The sequence below is a fragment of the Caretta caretta genome, chromosome 4, assembly GCF_965140235.1.
Source record: "Caretta caretta isolate rCarCar2 chromosome 4, rCarCar1.hap1, whole genome shotgun sequence".
Taxonomy (NCBI): Eukaryota; Metazoa; Chordata; order Testudines; family Cheloniidae; genus Caretta; species Caretta caretta.
In genome coordinates, this window is record NC_134209.1 from 129301933 (window position 1) to 129316142 (window position 14210).

Here is a 14210-nt window from a genome sequence, read left to right on the forward strand (position 1 = left end):
ATATGTCCAAACAGTTGCTTAACAAAAGCAAGAGGCTGTAACCAGCATCAAAACACCTCTCAGGCCTCATAGAGACACACAACTAAGGCACTCAAACCCTAAAGGAGCAACAGTCATGACCATGTGTGCTGAAGGAGTCTAATTGTGATCACCTACTGTTAGCAAAATGAGAGATTTCTCACAGACATGGGCAGAACCTATTTTGTGGGTACAACAAAGCCCTACCACTTTTTCTTCCCTTTCCACTTCAACTGCTGCTGTAAAAGTCACAAAACCAGTAGGGTGACAGCTACAGCTATGCATTGATACAAAGTATATCAGAGCACAAAGTACTTTGCTAATTGCTTTCTTATTCAGGTGTTACAAAACTTATGGCACCAACATGGTTTAAATTAATGCAGCCAGATTTGGGTTTTGCCATCATTGTATTCTCCACAATGTTATTTATTAAGTTGTAGAATAACTTTGAGGATGAAAAGAAAAGGAGTACTTGTGGCACCTTAGAGACTAACCAATTTATTTGAGCATATGTACTCCGTTTCTTTTTGCGAATACAGACTAACACAGCTGTTACTTTGAGGATGACGACACCATGGGCTAACGTACAAATACCTGATGATTTATTCAGTGAGCAGTTAGTATGAAATCAGCAGCTGTTGGCCAAGACAACAGTGATAAAATCTTTCACTATATATAGATCTATATATTGAGAGAGAGATGGAAGACTCCCTCCCCCTAAAAAAAAAAAAAAAAAATCAAAGAAGTGTTTGTTTTGCTTTCTAATTTGCCAGATTAGAAACTAAATAAGTTGCTGCAGTCCTATGTTATATTCACATTTTTTTGCCTGAACCGAGACCAGTTTAAAGGGAACAAACTAGCCCTTCTGCTATTACAAATCAGCTGGCATGGTGCGGTCACATAATCCACTAGGGGTGTGTCAGGAGTTTTAAAAACCAGTCACTCTCCCTCTCCTCCCACTGCTACACAGAGTGGGTTCAGAGAATACACATATACAGGCACCCAGTAACTATAGATAAGAATTCCTCACAGCTGACTCCCAGGTTTAAGGTAACACACTCCTCTACCACAAATCAAAACCCAAAATTTGGGGGTGGAATTTTTCAGAGTGCTCCGCTTTAGCTTAACTGCTCCCACTGAAGTCACTGAGGGTTTTACTCAAGACTCCAGTGGCAACAGTTAGGCCCATGTTGAGTGCATGTGAAAATCACACCCTCCATGTCCAATAGGTGGGATGTGATGAAGTAGAGGGAGGATGTTTTACAACAGGGGGAAGAAGGGTAGGCCTGGCTCTAGCCACTCCTGTCTGAGGTTAACATAGGAACAGGATTAAAGTAAATGCCCAGCATAACCATTACTCTGTTCATAAGGTGATGCTGCTTCCCAGCTAGTGTAGTCAAGGCTAAAATATAAACCAACAAACAGGAAAGCATCTTATTAAGGAATGTAAATGAAGTAGAGTTCATTTATATTGTTTGATCCAGTTACTTTTAACTCATCAGGTATTTATACATCTACATGAATTATAAAACGGTAACAGATGCCAAAACCACTTTTATATACATAACTTTTCTGGTGGTTACTATTGTGACCTTTAATATAGTTGCAAATAAAATTTGCATAGCAAAGTGATTGTATTTCAAAAATCCAGAGATTGGACAGGTTTTTTTTTTCTATAGCTATTTCAATGCCATACAAATATTAAATGGTTTCCTTGAGAAGAGATTTTGAAGCATATGAATAAAAGCAATGAAGCCAATCCCCTCCCCTACCCTGTATTTTATTTACAACCTCAAACCCAGATCTGGAATCACAAAGGTGTTGAAACTTTTGCTGTTCAAAGAAAGACCCTATTCCAGGAAATGGACATGTCATAGAAACAGCAATCCACCAAGTGGGCAAGCAGCTCATAAGTGTGTCTGCTCTGTGAAAGCTTGTGTGGGCATTTGCAGACAGCTAATTACATGAATTGCTTCACAGACACTACTGCGATATTAGGAAATGAACACAAAAGGACACACGAAGTCAAAGGGTTCTTCATTCTAAACAGTGATCAAGCTGTTACCATGCAGTTTCCTGTAGATATATTTTGTTTTTTTCAACTTAACATACCTTCAGTAGCCAGGATTATTACAGATTAAACCATCTGTATTTTGGATAACATTTTATGGCTCGTCAGCTCTGCTTCTAAAGTGCAAAATACAATACAAAAAATTGTAAACTGAGGTCCATCAGATTATTTATGGTCCATTAAGAAATGAAATTTCAGCATTTGCTTCAGTTTCACGGATTAATTTAAACCTTCTAGACACTCTGTGGAAATGGAAAAAAAAAAAAGCACATTGGAAGAGGAAAACTAGTCAGCCATCTAATAGTTGTATGGCATTTTTAATTCTTATGAATTGGGCCACTAAACTTCTTTCACAACTCCCACCAAGGCAGGCCTCAACGTACGCCCATGCAGCTTATAGCCGACCTTGGATACTAATGCAATAGAACCAGGCTCCTTCCCTTCCATGGGAGCATGGAACAAAGCTTCATGTTCATAGGGATCAAACTTGGCTCCAACAGGATTCAGTTTGAGCAGGCCATGCTTCTTGAATACTTTTTGAATCTGTACTTCTGTCATGACAAGACCATCATACAGGTTCTTCAGATGAGGGTTTTCATCCTTGAGTTCCTCTTTTGGAACACTCTCAGTTGCTTTTTCCAAAACGTCAGCAACTTCTAATAAGTCCTTGCAGAAGCTCTGAATCCCTATAACGAGATGGACAGCCGTAAGTCAAAAACAAAATCAGATTAATTCTTCTTAAGGGGATATAGTTAAATTTACATTAAAAAAACCTAGTATTGTTACAATTATCTGAGATGGGGGAAAGTTACTATCCCTCACACACCCCCTTTTAGTTTGTGCATTTATGCAGTTTGTGCAGCGTCCACATCTCTTGTTTGTGTAGATTTTGTCATACAGCAGTGGGAGAGAGAGTTTTTAAAACAGGAAAATGCAATTATAAAACCAAAAAGTCACAGGTGGACTAATGGGCAGGTGTAGTAAATAAAACTACTTGACTCACTTAAAATTATGACTAGATTTCAAACTGATGCTAAATCAATTTAACTTATGCTCTTTTTTTCGAACACATCTTATCAAGGGAGTTATATTTCTGAGTTCCTGGAGGATACCAACCCAATAATAATAATAATACAAAAATACAGAATACAGAAGTGGACTGTTTGATTCTGGAGTAGGGAAAGTATCTGACTCCCTCAGCAAGTAGTCCAATTATTATTAAATTAGCCAACAGACACAAACACAATCGCCACCCTCAAGTTAAGTAATTTACTTTTTTCCCCTCTCCCATCCTGGGATTTTTCTGGTGTCACCCGTTTTGTCCAATCTCTCACATTGTTGTCCCACATCTGCATCTTCACTTGAGCTGTTAAAGCTTCTCTTAATAGCACTGAATGGGAAAAAAGGGAGACGAAGCAGGCCCTTGCTCAACCAGTAGCCTAACTGACCTGAACTGGGACAGAGTTGAAGATCTCATTCAGCAGAACTCCTCCCTCTTTCCCCCATGTGCCATTTAAAGAGGTGGGTTCTGAAGCCACACCTTCTGCCCAAAACTCCACTGGCTAGTTTCCACAGGGGATTTTTTTAGCTAAGGCCCATAAAGCTCTTCCAGTTCACCCCACTTTTTAATGCAATAACTCCAAGAGCTACAGCACAATGGCTGTGTCCCCAGAAGCTCCTTGCTGGCTAGCTATTGTCGTGATCAGTTCTTAACTTCATCTTGCCAGCTGTAGGGCCATCTCCAGAAAAGTGGTCAAGGGGAGTGGGGGAGATTTTTCAGGAGGAGTGATGTACTTTCACATAAAGGTGAGCCAATGAGATGCTGCATTATGGACAAAATCAAGTTGAGAATACTAAAGCCTAGCTTATAACCAGGGGAATTGATGTAGCCAGGACACCAGGATTAGGTGTGAATAAGTTCTTGAAGAGAACCGGGTGAGACTGGCCTATGTGGCTGCCACTTAATGCATTTAGATATTCCCTCCTTCACCAAAGCTTTTTTTGGGTACTAACAAGAGACAAAGTTATGTACATCAGCTAAAACTGAAGTAGGGTGCCGAGCTAACAGTATCCATGCAAGAGCTCTATAGGGACCCTGACTGCTCAGGGGAACTTTCCAAGTCGATTCCAAGTCCAGTTGATTCCTTCCTCTATGCAGGCCTAGAACCTTTGCAAAACAATGCAGACTTTACCAGCAAGGCCATGCAGTCACTTTAATATCTGCATAGTTCGATACGGGTGTCTTTAGACACTGATAATGGATATGGGATTGTCAAATGCTAAGCAAACGATTTTAAACCTAACAACTAACCAAAACTTCAAGTATAGCTACCTTAAACACTGAAAGCCCCAAATTAATTTTTTGGATAAAATGGCCAAACCACAGAGTATACAAATGGTTTAAGGACCAGAGCACAGTGAAAACTTGTTAACTTTCATAGAATCATAGACATGTAGGGCTAAAAGGGACCTCAAGAAGCCATCAAGTCCAGCCTGCACTGAGGCAGGACCAACTAAACCTAGACAATCCCTTAAAGGTGTTTGTCCAATTGGTTCTTAAAAACCTCCATTCACAATCTCCCTTGAAAGCTTATTCCGGAGCTTAACTCTACTCTGAGTTAGAGAATGTTTCCTATATCTAACCTAAATCTTCCCTTGCCGAAGATTAAGGCTATTCTTGTCCTATCTGAAGTGGATATGGAGAACAATTTATCATCATCCTCTTCATAACAGCCTTTAACGTATTTGGAGACTGATATCAGGTCCGCCCTCAGTTTTCTTTTTTCAAGACTAAACATGCCCACATTTTTTAACTTTTCCTCATAGGTTCGGTTTCCTAAATCTTTTTTCACTTTTGTTGCTCTCCTTGGGACTCTCTCCAATTTATCCACATCTTTCCTAAAGTGTGATGCCCAGAATTGGAGACAATACTCCAGCTGAGGCTTCACCAGTGCAAAGTAGAGTGGGACAACTATCTCCCGCGTTTTACATACAACACTCCTATTAATACATCTCAGAATATTAGCCTTTCACAACTGCATCACATTGTTGACTCATATTCAGTTTGTGATCCAGTATAATTCCCATCTACCCAGTTGTTTCCTATTTTGTAGTTGTGCGTTTGATTTTTCTTTCCTAAGTGTAGTACTTTGCACTTATCTTTATTGAATTTTATTTTATTAAACTCAGACCAATTCTCCAATTTGTCAGTGTCACTTTGAATTCTAATCCTGTCCTCTAAAATGCTTGGAACCCCTCCCAACTTGGTGTCATCCACAAGTTTTGTAACCACACACTCCACTCCATTATCAAGTCATTAATGAAAACTATTGAGTAATACCAGACCCTGGACTAACTCCTGTGGGACCCCACTAGATATGCCATCCCAGTTTGATAGCAAACCATGGATAACTACCTTTCAAGTACAGTCTTTCAACCACTTGTGTGCCCCCCTTACAGTAATTTCATCTAGACTGCATTTCTCTCATTTGCTTTGCCCTTCTGCTGCTTACAGCAGAGGTCTCAGATTTGAAATTGACAAGCTTCTTCTAGTAAGACTTTGCAGTTTACAAGTAGTTGCACTTTGCGCTTTTGTGATATCTGAATAAATCTCAGCATAGAGCTTCTGTTCCCTCAATGAAATAATTAGCCAAGTGCAAATGGACAATTTTACAATCATACATACAATCTGAAATTTTGCTTTCACTCAAGGTTTATTGAGTCTTTTGTACTGCTGTAGCATCTAGGGGCCCAATCATGGATCAGAACCCCACTGTGTTAGGCACCATACTAGCATGAATGCTTGTGAGGAGTGAATTTCAAATTAAAGTATTCAAATGTTCATCAAAATTGTACAAGAGTCCAGAATGTTGTTGAACTGAAGTCTGCTTCTTTTTACTCTTTAGTTAATTAGCTATCCTGTTTTTAAGCTTTAACTGTGGATTTAAACTAATGTTAACATGTAACCATTCATATTGGTGCACTTTGTCAACTGCAGGTCAGGAAAGAAGATGAAATGGTTATGGATTCACAGTATATAAGCCCAGATCCACAAAGGAGCCTAAAACCCAGATTTAGGCACCATCGAAATCCACAAAACCTCTGCTTGGCTGCCTCCTAACTCTGTAGGTGTCTAAACTAAACACCTAAATTTACTCTGTAAGTGTCTCCAAAATGCTTAAGTTTCTACCTCTGGGTCCGCACCCTGCTGCCTCAGGCAACAGCCCAGATGCTTACCTCATGCCTAAGCCCTAATGCAATCTTCAAACCAGGTGAAGATAGGTAGGGCAATGGCTATCTTGCCCATGGGGCCCAATCTGGTGGGCATGTGCTAAGCCTGCCTTACTCAACACAAAATTGTTGGGGGCAGGTAGTGGTGGCAGAGGGACCTTTAGCTCAGTGGTTAGAGCATTTACCTGGTAAGCAGGAGATCTCAGTTCAACTCTGCCTGAGGGCAAGAGATTTGAACAGGGGTTTCCTACCTCACAAGTCAATGCCCTGGTTACAGGACTATGGGATATTCTGACATAGGGGTCTCAATCTCTCATCTTGAAGCCACTCGATTTTGTGTATTTGCAGTGGCCAGATAAAGTAAGACTCCCACTACAGTCCAGTGGTTAGGTACTCTCCTGAGAAGTGGGAAATGCCCATGTTCAAATCCTCTCTCCTCTTCAGGCAGAGGGGGAAAATAACCAGGGTCTACCACATCCAAGGTGAGTTCCCTAACCACTGTGCTAAAGGTTATAAGGTAAGCATCCCATAGCCAGTATGTATGGAGTTAGGTGGGTACTGCCACAGTTCTGGCAAGAAACAGTTTTTTCCATACCCCGACCAACATAATTATGTCACTATAAGCTTTAAGTGTAGACCAGGCCTAAGACCCTTTGTGGATCTGGGCCAGAGTGCTATCTTTTGCTCCTGCAATATTTACAAAACAGTACCATTTCTATTTTGCACATTTGTTTTCAGAGGATAAAAAGAGCTATTAAAATATGCTTTAGTCAGAACTGTCAAACATGACACTTGAGCATAATTAGCATTTCCTTGAAGTTAGTGGTAGTGGCATGTGCTCGGCCCTCTGAAAAATCTAGCTTTTACTTAAGTTAACGTTAAGCATTCATGAGTTTTGGTATTCAGACTTACGACAAAAATCTATTTAAATTTCAAAAGGCTTTCAAAAAAGTATTAAGAAAGCAAGTAGTTGAATACTTCTGGTTTCAGATCTCTTGCACTCAAATTTAAGGTTGAATGGGGGGGAGGGAAGAGCAGACCTGGGAAAAGGAAGAGAATTCAGGCTACAATTTGCCCTGAGACTTCACCATCCTATATGGATTGGGTTTGGCTCCCTCACTTTCTACAATGAAAGCTCACAAGCAGTTAAATTCAAATGTGGACTATGTTGCCCCTAGGTATTAAACAGCTAAAAAACTTTCCTAGTAAAAGCAGTAACACGTCAACGCAGTATAATAAATACTTTCCTCGTGAAACTGGTATAATATTGCCACATGTAATAAATCGAACAAATGACGATCCACTCAAGAAGATTATACATCATGTCAGTGTACAAGGGCCAGTGTACATTATGGCTCATATTTACTTACTAGTTTCTGGAAAATTTTGCAGACACCAAGCAATCCAGAGTTTTTTGAGGTATCAAGATACATCTAAATCTAATGCTTCTAAAACTCACACAGTTTTACACCCCTCCACTGAAATCGTAATGACACTGAAGCATCTCAAATCACTTTAAATTTAAATCAGGACAGTAACATTTCAGGCTCTCAGCAACACGTTATAACAAGGACATGCCAATATATCTGGGAGTTCCAAATGGTGGGAGTTGTGGGTGAGTAGCAGTGTCTGCTCTGAATTTGCAAGCTTCGTTTTTCAAGTTAGTGTTTCATCACCTTACAATACAACATGTGCACACAAGTAAAGTCTCCACCCACCATACAACTTTGCCTCTTCTACCAATTTCTGGCTTCTTTGCCTTAAGTTTTCTGTATCTGCCAGGGCTCGCTTGTACTTGTCCTGAGGAAGAAGATAAAGCATATTGCAGAAAAGATCCCATTACAGCCCGTATATTGCATGCCAATAATTCAAACCAAAGCTCTTGTTCTATTAATTTCATTACAAAGCAGCAGTTTAACAAGCTAGACTCTGTGGTTTGTTATTAAAAGTTGCATCTAAATTCTAAACAATATTTGTACCTAGCACTTCAAATGAGTGTACAAAGACTAATCCTCATGTCCTTGTGATGTAGGCATGTATTAGCCTCATTTTGAAGGTGGAAAAACAAGGGAGAGAGAGAATCAGTACTTCTGTGTTCACCCTCTTGCCCACAAGTGGTTTTTATTTTGTTTTTTTTAGGTGACTTGAGGTAAGGAGGAGATACAAGGGGATGGCACAGGAGGAAAAGATGTGCTTCCAGGCTCTCCGGCCCAGATCCAACAAGGTATTTAGGCTCCTAACGTCCATCAAAATCAATGGAAGGGAGGAACCTAAATACCTTTGTGGATCTGGGCCTCAATGTGGGGTGTTTTTTTTATTCTTAACTAGAGCTGTGAAGTACTGGAATGTCAAAAAGTTTGCCTCTCCTAATCCCTTGTACATTCCAGACAAGACTTAGTACATCACATGGGATACCTCTGCACTGACTCATTATGCCACAACCATGGCATGGTGTTGTCTTTTTATTTTTGCGTCAATCCATTTGTTATCAGCAGAGCAAAATAGTCTTACTTAGCTACTGGTTGCTGAACTGTCCCCACATCCTCCCAGACCTCCTATTCTCACCCATTAAACATTCTGAACCCCACACTACAAGGGAATAGGACACTTCTGTACCTCTCCTTCCTGGCACCTCTGCTCTCTACCAGCTGAGGACGGAACAACACAATTTAGCCCATGAATGCAAATTTATCACATGCCGGAGTCACCATATACTAGTTCTTTCATCATAGTAGCCAACATCTTCAGATTGCAGGGGCCACAAGTTTGCTCAGCCTTACCTTCCAAAACCTGTCTGCTCATGGTTCTTAACTAAGGGAGAGACAAGGTGGGTGAGGTAATATCTTTTATTGAACCAACTTCTGTTGGTGAGAAAGATAAGCCTTTGAGCGCACTTCCAGGAAGAAAGAATGAGCATGCAGGCCCAGAAGGCTGAAAATAAAGGAAAGGGCTTCAGATCTTAGGACTTATAAGCACAAATTAATTTGGTCTCAGTTGGGTCACAAAGACATTATGCAGTTTGGCACCACTGGAAGTGCCTGCTAGAGAGAGATGCCAAGAAGCAAAACAGTAGGTTTTGCCTTTGCAGGCTGGGGAAAAAGTGGGTTGGCAGAATTTGGGGAATTCTGCAGAGCGTATTCATATGTTATGCCTTGCTCATGCCACTGCTATTGTTATCAATATAACCACTAAACTCAGATTTAGTTCTATACCGGATAAAAAGGCTAACTCTTCCAGGATTACTAGAAGAGAAAGAGGCTAAGGAGAAAAATATGTGAGTAAACAAAGCTTATGTTCCCAGGCCTCAGTGATGAGTATTATCACCCACATTTTTCTAGATTGAAAACCAAGGCCAGAGAGCATATTAGCAGTCTGTTCACAGCAAAACGACTATGTACTACTAATGAACTAAACTTAAAAGGAAGCGTCCACTTAGGATTATTCAAATCTATAATATTTAATTCATGAAATAACTGCTACATAGTCTTATCCAGCTTGTGTACAGTGCACCTGGAACGTCACACTTTTCCTAGAATGTGTGCATGCTGGCTGACCAAAAGACCCTTACAGTCATTTCTTTTAGTTGCTCTTCCAATTTGGCTTTTTCTTCAATGAATATCTTCTCAGCAGAGCTTGCTTCAGCCTTCGGTTCATTCTGGCTCTGGTAATCTTCCAAGTTCTGTCCAGTGCTTTTCTGTTGTGTTGCTATGCAAAGCAACCGTGGAGAAGTCCTAAAGCAAACACAGTCAGAGCATTAGTCAGCTGCTCATCCTAGGAAAGATTAGCGGGTTTTGAACATACTGAATACCTGATTTGCCTTGATCTCATACAAAAGAAACCTCCATCCTAAAGCCAGAAAAATGATTTGTAAAGAAATGAAGGCTACAGTCCTGCAACCCATGTGCACATGCTTAACTGTGAGTTGTCCCACAGTGCATAAGATTTGCAAGACCGTGGCCTTACTCTATAGTTCCTTGCTAACTGTAACTCAGTATCCAATGTGATATGGAATGGTGTCCACAATAATCTCTGCAGTCTTGACAGCCCAAAATTAGAAAAACCCTACAAGTTGGTCTAATCACTGTTCCATCTACCTGCACCCCGGCTCCTAATCAAACTATCTTGGGGGAAAATATCTTGGAAGCGTGCAGTTACACCCTTGCCATAATGGAGGTAGTATTTGCCTTCCCCGTTTAAAGAGAGGTGACTGCTCACTAGCTTTTTTGCCCCAAATTTTCTGCAATTATGAGGCCTGACATGTTTTCAATAAAAACTTATCTGACAACACATTTAGGAACACCGGTTAGAATCAAATCTGGCCTGAAAGGTGTGCTGAAGCCTCAAGTCTTTAGTCACACCAATTTATTGTTCTCTAGTGTTCAAGCATGATGGAACTCTTATTGATTAGCTGGATTCAGGTGCTCCTGTACAGTTGCAGGTGTCATTCTGCAACAAGACAGCCACCACTAGCAGGCAATACAGGCAAGCACATTTTAATTATTTCAAATAAAGATTTCTTAAGTTTACTAGGGAAAGATGGTTGAGGAAAAAATGAAGGCCACTTCCTTTTCATTGGGTATATAATTAGGAAACAAATCCACAACAATTTAGTTACCTAATGTCCTGATTAATTTACATTTAAGGCTGAAGTCTCATGATGCAATCATTTTCAACGCTTCAGTCACTAAACCTCCTCTAAAACAAAGGAATTGGAATAACTACCTGCTGGTGAAAAATCCAGAAAACAACTGCCACCTCGTTTGTAAATAGCTAATCCAAAAATTCAAGTATTGTGAGTAACTCAGAATCAGCAGAAGAATTCTAATTATTACACAACTGATTCTTTGGCATCAGCAGAAATGGGTTAAAACATGGAGTAAAAATGAGGTGTTTGCGTAATCATATGTATCTGACATTTCTTAGTGATTCATTTAATTTAAAATATCTATTCTTTAGGACAGTAGTTATCAAACTTATTTAACCGTGCTCCCCTTCTTTGTGTCTATAGCAGTTTACACCCTCCCACCCCACCATACAAGTACATATACCGATAAAAAGAAATCAACATGCAACTCTCACTAAATATTAAAAACAGTAAGGCATTTATACTGAAAATTTACATTACTTGATTCGAACAGAGCCATTTAAGTAAAATGTTGCTTACAGACATCACACTGTTACTAGCATGATAGGTATGCCTGTTTTTTGGAGCAGAGTAATTCCATGAATTGCACAAATGAGCCAACAATCCATTGTAATAAAAGCAAAAGCAAAACTGCGATTGTGGTCGACGCTGCACACCATGTCATAGCAAATGGATTAACAACTTGGCATAATGCTATGCAAGCTTAACAGAAATCCATCAAAATGCACAGTGCCATCTGAGCTTTGCTAGCTATTCATTGCTGTGGGTAAAATGTGCATAGTAAGTTTTTTTGGTCCTAAAAGCTTGTCATGCCCCTCCCCCTTGAATACATTTTATGTGCCACTGGCCCCCACCCCCCAGTTTGAGAATCGCTGCTTTAGGATGATTTTGTGCCCATTTTTCCATGAACGAGAGGCGCATGTGTTGGGGTGGCAAGTTCAGAAATAAGATAGCAAATGAGGACAATCCTCTTTCCCTCACGTATCTTTGCCTGTGCTCCTACAAGTGACTCTAGGCCTTTCTTCACAAAGTACCATATGCTTAGAACACCTCCCTCTTACTATGCATCAAAATCAACAACTTAAAACCTATAAGCCTACACACAGGTAGGCACTGCCATATTTATTTAGCTGCCTTAATAAATACGGCTTCAGCTGATTAACTTGAATGAGTTTGAAAGTTGCCCAAGAGTCTCTTCACTCCAACCTGTGATCTCTTAAGAAATAAAGCACCTTTATCCAAGACACCCATTGCTGAATGACAGTAACTACTAGCTCCCACCCACTTGCCTTGTCTACCTGATCATTAAATCCTTCAACAGAAATGCATCCAAACTGCATGAGCTATGAAACATGACATGCTGTAATGACATGACAGGACAGTATAGCAGCAGACTGAATTTTGGCTACTGTTAATTTGCTTTCACAGGGGATTTCTCCCTGCTGTTACACAACTCACATAAAATTTGGCAACGGCTAGGATTTCTATTGCAGCATTTAAAATGCCGCTGAGTTGGAGATCAGGCATCTTATTACACACAATCTTGCAGCCTCTATGGTGCGAATGAAAAGTGCAGCCACCAGAGCTACAGAGTTTTGTGCAGCTCCCTGTGTGTTGCTTCTCATCAGTGAGCCACTGATTCCCTCACATGGGCTGCCTCCCTCACAACAAGCAGGTCAAGCTTGAACCCTCTCTCCTGCTCTGGGGGGGGGGGGGGGGGGAAGCGAAGGATGAGACACAGCAAGGACATTTTTCTCTTGATGGCAAGGAGAAATGCCACACAGAGCTGCACAACTCCATCCCCTGAAGCAAACTGCCAACCTTGTCTCCCCTTGAGTCAATGAGTGATTCCCAATCTCTGTAGGGCCCTGCCTTTGCCCCTTTTTCTGCTGCTCTCCAGGGTGGGTGTGCGGGGCAAGGTGCAGGAATCTTGACTCCCCCACTTGGGCCAGGAGAGAAAGTCACCCACGTTCATTCCCCAGCTGGGGCACTCTGGAGCCTCCTCGGGCATGGTAAGAGCCCCGGCGAGGGGCAGGTGGTGACAGAGGGCAGAGACCCTGCGGTGGGCGGGGCTTCCCTAGGGCCTTGCCTATAAAACACAGGCCCCCGGACAGCAGCTAAGCTTGGCTAACCCGGGTGAGCTCGGCGAAGACCCGGGCATGGAGGCCGGCCAACAGGCGGTGGGCTCCCCGAGCGGGACCGGGGAAGCCGCCCGCCCGCGGCACGAAGGTGGGCCAGCGGGTCACCCTCCTACCCGCCGCCACAGGCGAGGCCCAGCGGCAGTTTGGGGAAGGGGCGGTGTCGGCCTGCAGGGAGCTGGGCCGCAGCCAGCGCAAGGTCTGCGCGGTCCCTCCCGTCAGCCCCTCTGCGCGCTCACGGGGCCGGGCCGGGCCGGGCCGCAGGGCTCATTCCGCCCCGGGCCGCAGGGGCCGGCCTCAGGCGCTGCAAGGCCCCAGCCGCCTCCGCGGCCCCCTAGGGGTGGGAGGGGAGGGCCCGCGCCGCCCTTACCGCAGCAGGCAGCTCAGCAGCGGGTAGCGCCGCGGTCTCAACAGCAGCCGCACGCACCGAGCCGCCGCCGCCATGGCTTCTCCGCGCTGAGTGCGTGCGGCTCGCTCTCCGCCGAACGCCCAGGGTCACGGCCGAGCCACGGCCCAATCAGCGGGAGCGGCACCCCTCTGGGGCCGAGAGTGACGGGACCAAGCGCCAATCAGCCGGGCCGGCCTCTCCATGGGGGCGAGGCCTCCCCCCTCCCGGGCTCACAGCACCTTGAGCGAGACGCAGTTGAAAGGGCGCGGACGGCTCCCTTGCCTTTGCTCAGGGGTGAGGCTACTGGTCCGAGGGATAGGCGTGGCCAATTGGGGGGGCGGGGAGATAGTGAACATTCCAGGCCAGCCTTGCGCGCGCCAGGTCTTCCAGCACTGGTGGGTTCAGGCGCTGCAGGGCTCTCTGGGGCAGGGCCTGGGCCTCCTGCTGCCCTGGCCGAAGCCACTGCCTTGCCCCCTTCCCCGTGCTCGGCCTCATCCAGGGCTGCCTGTGGTCAGGGGCGTCCTTTCAGATTGGGGGGCAACTTTAACTGTGGTTCCTGTGGCTACTTAGGCACTTTAAAACTGTAAGTTTATTGGCAGACAACTTAGCAATTGGCTGACAGCAGCCCTGTATCTAATGCCTTTATAAAAGAAAGCAAATTAAATAAATATTAGAACCGCTCAGTTCTAATAGCAACATGTGCTGACATCTTGTGACAAG

The 14210-nt window shown here is 43.1% G+C and overlaps 1 protein-coding gene across 1 annotated transcript; it reads right to left on the reverse strand.

Annotated features, from left to right (window-relative positions):
- Nucleotides 1-500: 500 nt before the first annotated feature.
- On the reverse strand, nt 501-13648 carry GRPEL1 (GrpE like 1, mitochondrial). Its single transcript, XM_048848954.2, has 4 exons — nt 13473-13648; nt 9888-10050; nt 8038-8119; nt 501-2775 (listed from the first exon to the last, which is right to left on the reverse strand). Exons 1-4 carry the CDS (start codon nt 13544-13546, stop codon nt 2429-2431), a joined length of 666 nt encoding a protein of 221 aa, XP_048704911.1. The 5' UTR covers nt 13547-13648; the 3' UTR covers nt 501-2428.
- Between the last annotated feature and the right edge of the window lie 562 nt (nt 13649-14210).

Bases quoted from the DNA above. Each gene is read 5' to 3' on its own strand.
- GRPEL1 (XM_048848954.2), bottom strand. From the start codon at position 13,546: ATGGCGGCGGCGGCTCGGTGCGTGCGGCTGCTGTTGAGACCGCGGCGC. The intron at 8,120-9,887 runs GTAAGGGTCTTT...CTTCTTCCTCAG, and splicing joins AGCAACTAAAAGAAATGACT to GACAAGTACAAGCGAGCCCT. The intron at 2,776-8,037 runs GTGGGTGGAGAC...ATCTCGTTATAG, and splicing joins AGAAGAGGCAAAGTTGTATG to GGATTCAGAGCTTCTGCAAG.